The following is an 8,603-nucleotide window of genomic DNA, read 5'->3' on the forward strand; positions in this document are numbered from 1 at the left end:
CCACATACTCATCACAACTCTGTTTAAGACAAATTGAATGGTTCTCAACTCTTTACTCCCATTCCACTACCTAGCATTATACAACAACTAGCAACACCTAAATAACTTCCATGTAATTTTTGTCCATTCTTTAATACGCGAAGCTACTAAAAATTACAAATCACAGTGTTTGTTAATTTGTCGCTTTGTGTGGTGCGTATAATTTTCTTAGCAGAGTTTAGGCGTGCATACCTAGTTGTCAAATGTAATAAGCTCAATGAATTGCACAATCTGTCTCTCTCTCTCACTCTCTCACACACACACACACACACACACACACAAAAGAAGTTGCAAGCTCTCTCTCTCTCTCTCACACACACACACAAAAGAAGTTGCAACTGAAGCTGCTACTTATTGAAACTGTGGCACAACCACAATCCTCCGCAGGAGAATATTGATGTTGTTCTAGTAGACCCTGCGTAGGAGGAGGGGCAGGTTCCCTGAAGATTCAGAGCCAGAAGGCACAATCCAGGAGAATGCAAAACCGGAGTTTGAGCCGATGCCGGTGAGGCCAACGAGGGCGGGAGTGAGGAAGAAGTAGCTTTCGCAGCGGGCGCCCGTGGTCTCTGGGCAAGGCAAGGGGACATTACAAGCTCTAGCCAAGTGAAACTCGGTGGCATCGTCATCGTCCACAAAGGAAAGGACAACGGAGCGGTGCCAAGCACTAAATTGCCACCCAAGCTTCTTCTCGGTTTCGGTGTTGGTGACAGTGAAAGCAGTCTCCAAGGTGATGTTCTCGGAGGCGGATGACGAGAGCGCTGTCAACTTGAACTTGTACCCTTCATCGCTCTGGTTGCCCGTGAAAGAAACGGAGGAGCCGAAACCTGCCGTCAATCCCCCTTTGGCTATCAATGCATTGCTGAAAGGAGCCACAAGGTGGTACTCCACATCGAACTGTGCTGGCACGTCGCACACACTCTGAAAGGGGTAGGCATATGCAGCCTCTGGGCAGCCTTCCTCGCGAACCACGCTGCCCACCTTGCCGTGAACCGGCACCGCTGTCCGGTCTGCCGGTACTACAGCGCCTATTAGCGCCACCATGGCACCCATGCAGAACATGAACATGAATATGCTGCAGAGCACCAACCAAAATTAGTGTGCTGCTCTGGTCAGCATATATACATTAATTAAGCTGCAGTAAATCATATTAATCAGAGAGAGAGAGAGAGAGAGAGCGAGAGAGAGAGAGAAAGAGATACCCAAAATTAGTGAGTTGTTCTTAGCATATATACATTGATTAAGCTGCAGTAAATCATATTAGAGAGAGAGAGAGCGCTACCTGCGCGCACCAGCCATCGTCGCGGATTTTGCTTGTTGACAGTTGTAGGTATCTGTTGAGGGCCGATGCTGGAGCTCAATTTATAGTGATCCCAGCTGAGTTACCGCTTGCCCCGTGCGCGTGTGTCACGTGTGGGGAAAAATGTTTCTCACAGTTACAATAGCTTCTCTGTTGGAGAAAAGTTACGGTAGCTTCTCTGTTGAAGAAAAATGTCTCTCACAGTTATGGTACCTTCTCTGTTGGAGAAAAGTGAAGAAAAGTGGCCGTCTCGTGAATCATTAAAAAGTTGAAAGGTTTAAAGTTATTTTTCCACTCTGCTTTGTGATAGGGCTCTAGAAAAGATAGGTATGGAACTTGGAGAGTATGTAAAAAGGACGTAAAAACAATGCACACTTGTCTTTTTGGCGGCATCCTTAGGGATAGTTTTTTTTTTACCAAGTATGGGAATGTGAAAGCAACCCTTGGAAAGTGAATTATAGCCCATGTGACCAAACTTATTGTACAATATATAATGATGCTAGCCTGACACTTCGTTGCATTGTTGTACTCTTTGTGGAGACAAGTGAACGGCTTTCAATAATGCACCCTTGTTATCAGACACACACACATTCGTTACTGGCAATCCATATGAACCATACCAGCATCTACTAAGCATATTCCACATCCTCTGAATATCATCAACAATAAGAGAAAAGATCGGAACTTGGAGATCAGGATGCAAAAAGGACAACTTTCGTGCTTTGTTGTGTGAACTTTGTGGAAGCAGTAAAAGAAAGTATAGAAAGTGAATAACCCATGTGACCAAATTTACATTACAATGTAAACAATGCACAATTGTCTTGAAGTGATCATTTTTGCGACATCCCTCGGAATAGTTTTTGTTTTATCGAGTACGGGAATTTGAAAGCAACTATGGGAAAGTGAATTATAGCCCACGTGACCAAATTTATTGTACAATGTATAATAATGCTAGCTTGATAGCTTTGTTTCTTTGTTGTACTCTTTGTGGAGATAGTATGTGAAAGTGAATGGCTTTCAATAATGCACCCTTGTTGTAATATATATATATATATATATATATATATGTATGTATATATACATATATATATGTATGTATATATACACACATATATATATATATATACATACATATATGTATGTATGTATATACACACACACACACACACACACACATATATATATATATATATACATACATATATATATGTATGTATATATACACATATATACATACATATATATATATACACACACACACACACACACACACACACACACACATATATATATATATACATACATATATATATGTATGTATATATACATATATACATATATATATATATATATACATGTATATATATATATATATATGTATGTATATATATATATATGTATGTATGTATGTATGTATGTATATATATATATATATATATATGTATATGTATGATATATATGTATGTATATATATATATATATATACATATATATATAAGGAGATGGAAGAACGTGAAGCAAAAACGTAGCTCTGCACACACGTTGGCTTTCTTCTCGCGCGCAGCTCTGCAACACTTCCCGGGATTCAACTCAGGTGCTTTTTTTTTTCTTCTGAGTTATGGCTTCGAGTACCCTCTCTGAAAACTACCATCTGCATTCAAGGTGTTGGAGCATGAGGCAGCAAGCCCTTTGCTACCTGATACAGAGGTTCTTAAGCTTCAGCCTTTTGATGAATCACTTTTAAAATCTGTGCTTGATGATGCTTTCACGAAAGACCCTTCTGTAAAAGGGGACTGAGTTGTACATATTGTAGCATGGAATCATATGAATGTGTTTCGTTCAAGGGGGCTTGTCCTGTACTACACGGGAAAATTGCCACTCATTAAGGATGTTGATATGGCCATCGATGCTGGTTTTCAATACTTTGCCATCGACAAGATTTTTTATGCAGGGCAAGCGCTCTTTGAAGTTCTACTTCATAATCCGGAAGATAGAGATCAATTTCTCAGCACTCCTACTGTTCTATTGCATCAACAGGTTGTGCATGTATTTCCTTGGAAGCCAGTGAGACTCATAAAGGAAGATCTTCTCACTAACTCTCCGGTATGGGTGGAGCTGTTTGATTTGCCTGCCTTCTTGTGGGGTGGCATCAATGATATAGCAGGCTCACTTGGGAAAGTGCTTTTCTCACCCTCAATTAACTCTCCTAACAGGAACAAGGTTTGTATCATGTGGAAGACAGATGAAAAATTCCCTTCCACATTAGAGATTGACATCGGAGTGGACAGGATTGTTATTTATTTGAAATGGGGATCTCTTACAGGAGCATGTTCTCATTGTGGTAATATTGGGCATTTCTCCAAAAACCGTCCTACTCTCTCAGCAGTTGACATAAAGCTCATTCCCAGTTATCCTGGAAGTAAAACGATGGTTCCTTCTGAGCACATCTTTGGGAAAACCCGACTCCCTGCGTCACAGCCTTCATCCCCTCCTTCTGTTCCTAGACAACAGGGGAGGCCTCCTATGCATGCTTCTCCTCATAAGGGACATATGAATCTGGTCAATCAGGCATCTGCATCAGTGCCTCCTTCTACTTCCAAATCACCTGACAAAGGGAAGAGGGCTATGGATTCTGATGGGTTTACCAATGTGTCGTACAGGAGAGCTCTTACTAAACCCCGAACCAGGTACTCCTTTTCCTCTGGCTATTCTAATTATAATAATTATGCTGCTCTTGCTCAGGATCTTGCGTTAGAGGAAAGTATGCATACAAATAATAGCTCAGTTAATCTTGAGATTGTCATGAATGATTCAGAGCAGTCTAGGGAGCCAGGGGAGATGGTTCCAAATACCCAACTTGCATGAAGATTGCTTCCTTCAATGTGAAAGACCTTCATAGTCCTGATAAATTGAAGGCTTTATGGAAATGGATTTTAGAGCAGGATTTTGATGTGGTTTGTATACAGGAACATAAGCTGCATGATAAGGCACACTCGGTGGGTCATTGTCATCAGTACTCTCTGTTTTATGGTGGTTCTCCTGATGGCTACTCCGGTACATTGACAATAGTAAAGGATAATCTTAATCCTACACTTCTCCTTAATCATGCTTCAGGCAGAGGGCTCTTTGTCTCATGTAGATATGATGGTATTTCTATCTCGGTTGGTAACTTTTATGGGGCCAATAATTCCAATGCTCGATGTCAGTTATAGGATCGGCTCTGTACTGTTAATATGGTGGATGGTTTTCTCTGTGGGGATTTTAACATGCTGGAATTTTCTCATGATTCTGCAACTGGTGCAGGTGTTTTGTTAGCGGCAGAGAGAGATGTGTGGTAATCTTCAAGTGCTCATCTATGTTTACATGATATGTGGGTTCAGTGCCATGGTATGGATTGCTGCGGATACACTTTCCATTCCGCGTCTCACTCTAGAGCATGGTCAAGGCTGGACTGTATCTATGCTATGGGCCTTGACGGGCTGCCACCAGTATGTGATGTGCAGGTATGTAGCGCAATGCACCTTTCAGATCACTGCCCGCTACTCCTTCACATGGCTGTGTTTGGTTGGCAGCATGCTATGGTCGCTATGCATCAAAAACGGCTGCTTATGGTTAATAACACTCATCTTGGGCGGGGCCTTTTTCATAATACTGTTATCAACTTACTGCAGTATATTCAATCGCAGCCCTTCAATAATTTGCAAAAGTGGCAGGCCTTTACTACTGAAATGCAGCATGTCATTCGTAAATGTGGCAAGTTTTATGCTCAGCAAAATCGCAATCATATTGCTCATGCTCAAACTGCTTTGGTTCGCCTTCGGGAAGCGGGTAATGTAAGGCTTCTAAATAAGCAGGAAGAGGCAGAGCTTAGAAGATAGGTTAAAATTTTGCAAGAACATGACACTGCAGAGGCATCCAAAGCGAGGTCTATGAAAACTTACTATATCGCGTGCGTTCAAGGCCTATTTTAAAAATCCCTTATCTGTGAATTTTTGAATGAATTTATGTATCCTTTTCTATTCAAATCTGTATTTTTTTTCCAAAATATAAAAAATAAATCCCCTATTTAAATATATTTTTGTAAGTTTTATATATTTAAAATATATTTCTATTGAACTCACCTGATAGGCAATTTTTTTGTAAGTGACCCCCCCGAGGGTAATCTTCAAAACTGGTTCCTCGGATGCCAATTTCTAGGGTTGATTTTCCTCCAAAATTCGTAAAACCTTCTCCACAGCCAACAAATTGTTGCTCATATGTTGTTAAAAAAACTAGGATATCATCTTAAAATATTAAAACACACTTCCCAATAAGTATAGAAAAATCATAGGAAATTGTTTTATAGAATGTCCCTCGAGCACCAGTTATGCCAGAGGGAATCACCACGAACTCATAGCGGCCTTGTTCGAATCTAAAAGCTGTTTTTGGAATGTTGGCCTAAAAAATCCAAACTTGGTGGTAGCCACTCTTCAAGTTGAAGCATCTGGAACTTGTTCTTGATTGTCAGCTTGTTTCATGATCTATATAGTTGATGCACAATTGGTGCGACCTTTCCTTATTTATGACAGAGAGGATGGGTGATGCGAATGGAGATGACCTCAGACGGATGAATCCGGCCCGATCCATCTCCAATTGCCCTTCCAATGCTTTTGATAAGCAATAGGAAACTCGCTCGGTGGTTTTGGGTCAGGAATGACCATGATCCAATGGTCTTTTGGTTGATAGGGCGGAACTTTCAGAGGAAGGTCATCTCTCAACAGGATATGATGATGCCTTTTCAATCCCCGGTTCGTGTTCTAGTTGTGATATTGTGGTGTTGGATGCATAAATGAAGCCAACCTGCTTGGGATTATAAGTTGAAAAATGCAAGAAACTCGAACATACAATAATGCAATTTCGGCTCCCTTCTTGATGACTCACTTTGCCTGGAGATGTGAGATGAATGGGATACCTAGAAGACTCTAAACATCGGTGAGGGTGACTAGGGTAGGCACACCTTCTGTGATGAAGAACGTGCTCATCTTGCTATCTAATCATTATCAAACTAAGGGTTCCCAAGGATCATCTCACACCCTATGAGGGGAGCGGCAAGAAAATGTTGCTCAAATGCTACTTGTTGAACAAACAATTGTTCCTTTTTTTGCCACCTTTTCGGTGATCTGCATGCGGATACCTGGTGTGAACCCATCAACATCGAGCACAAAGGGCAGCATGATACACTCTAACTTGGCATCTAGATGTGGAGACAAGATCCGCTACCAGTGTCGATGATAATGGTAAATATGTGGCCCTTTGTACCACCACGCTTGTGGCTGGGACTACTGAGGTTTTTGAAGCTAGGGTGGTTGGTTTGATTGAGGCTTATTGCCTTTCCTTCCACATCATACAGTCCTCCTTCCCATGCTGTTTGACATGACATCTTAAGCATCTCTGTTCGACCATATAGGCCTTTTGCTTCTCTATGTATAGTAATCCACCTATTATCCTTGCCCTTTGTTTTCGTTGGGAGTCATCTAGGCTTGCAACTATTGCTTAGTTTCTCATTCTTGTTGTTGTTATTACTGTTGTGGCCCTTCCCATTATGCTACTGCAAAGAATTCCCACCTATTGCTTGCTTTGGCTTACCATCATTTAGCTTTATCTCCTTGTTTTGTGTCAGTGCCAATGCGTCCTCATATGTCTTTGGGTTGAGATTTTTGATCGCATATATGATTGAGGAATCCAACCCTCAAGTGAAGGCCCAGAGCTTCTACTTATCCGTAGCTTCTATTTGCTAAGCTAAGGTCAAAAGTTTGTTGAAGTAACTCAAATTTGGCATTCCTTTCTACTTGAGTTCAACAAAGTCATCCTCCAATGTAGTGAGGTATTGTGGATAGAGAAAATAGTGCTTGAAATTTGAGATGATTGTGTCCCAATTGTAATGTTCTCCAGTCATATTTTGGCATACGAGGGTTCTATAGAGTCCAATGCTGCCACCATGGCACCGCCTTGCTTGTGAGATGAGGGGCTGCTAGGTGAACCTTGTCTTATGGGTCCCTAATCTTAGCTAACATGAAGTGAGCCATAAATTGCTTGATGAACTTATTGACTACACCATGTTATCACTTACCATCATACTTGATGAAGCTAGGCAAGCTGCAAACCAAGGGTTGAACTGTGATAGTACTACCTGGTTCTTTTCCATCGTCATAGGGAACGAACTCTTGTCCCCCTTTGCAACCGGATTTCCCTCATCCTTGACCTCCTCCTCAATCCCCTCTATGATAGAAGACTAAAACTTCATGTTTGGGGGTGGGTTCTATGGTTCTCCATTTCCCAAACTTGGTGCTAGAATGCATTCTTGCAGGGCTATCACCTACTGTTGTGTCATGACCTATGTGATAGACAAGAAATTCAATTTTTGGGAATTCAAGGCATCCGCAAAAATGTAAATGGATGGTATCCATCTAGTCTTATACTTGCGATTGGATGGTACGGATTTGCTCTTGTACTTGTGAGTCCATGGTACCTGAGTTGTAGGAAATGGTAGGTCGGGCCCAGGAAATGGTGTTTATGTGTTTCTTGTAGATTCCATCATTTTCCAAGCTTGGAAACAGCAAGGTGTTAAGATTCTAGAAATGGGATTGATCATGGTGAAGGACATAGATTAAGCAATATAATTAAGGTGGATTAAACCACACTAAAAACTCCATGACTAGAGAGAGAGAGGGAGATTGCACACTCAACACTATTCCCTTGTATTGCATATCACAATGAACCATACAATGATATAGGCTCTCTAGCCTTATCCCACTTTACACATCATCATCCATGTGGCAACTCCTTTTTCACTTCTTTTGGTCAACTCTCACACACCATGCAATATTACATGTGGCATTCATATCTCACCACAATATCTTGCTCCTCTAGGGTGCTTTCCCACATACACACAACAGCGCGATTACATCTCTCAACACCCCCTCTTAATCGAGGTGTTCCATAACTCACCCATCACCCATCACCCATATCAATGTAGCATTGCACAACCGCAATCGCTACCTCTCAACACTCCCCCTCGATGATACATTGGAGTGTCCATCATCCAAACATGTGTGTGCGTGTCTACCATCTTAGACACCTTGTCCATTTTGAGCCGACTCATCGCTCACAGCGGAACCACTGAGTCCGATTTGAACATGGAAGTTCGGGTGGGATCCAACCCATGCGCATGCACCTCACACGTGCATCGCTCATGCACACATCACAACAACTACCATTTCGAGCTTCT

General features: G+C 41.6%; 1 protein-coding gene across 1 annotated transcript; it reads right to left on the reverse strand.

The window, feature by feature from the left end:
- Positions 1–367: 367 nt before the first annotated feature.
- On the reverse strand, positions 368–1,374 carry LOC147622539 (uncharacterized). Its single transcript, XM_086822089.1, has 2 exons — positions 1,319–1,374; positions 368–1,111 (listed from the first exon to the last, which is right to left on the reverse strand). Exons 1-2 carry the CDS (start codon positions 1,333–1,335, stop codon positions 445–447), a joined length of 684 nt encoding a protein of 227 aa, XP_086678215.1. The 5' UTR covers positions 1,336–1,374; the 3' UTR covers positions 368–444.
- Between the last annotated feature and the right edge of the window lie 7,229 nt (positions 1,375–8,603).

This window comes from Cibotium barometz, chromosome 28 (assembly GCF_041138505.1).
Source record: "Cibotium barometz isolate CiBa-2024 chromosome 28, ASM4113850v1, whole genome shotgun sequence".
NCBI lineage: Eukaryota > Viridiplantae > Streptophyta > Polypodiopsida > Cyatheales > Cibotiaceae > Cibotium > Cibotium barometz.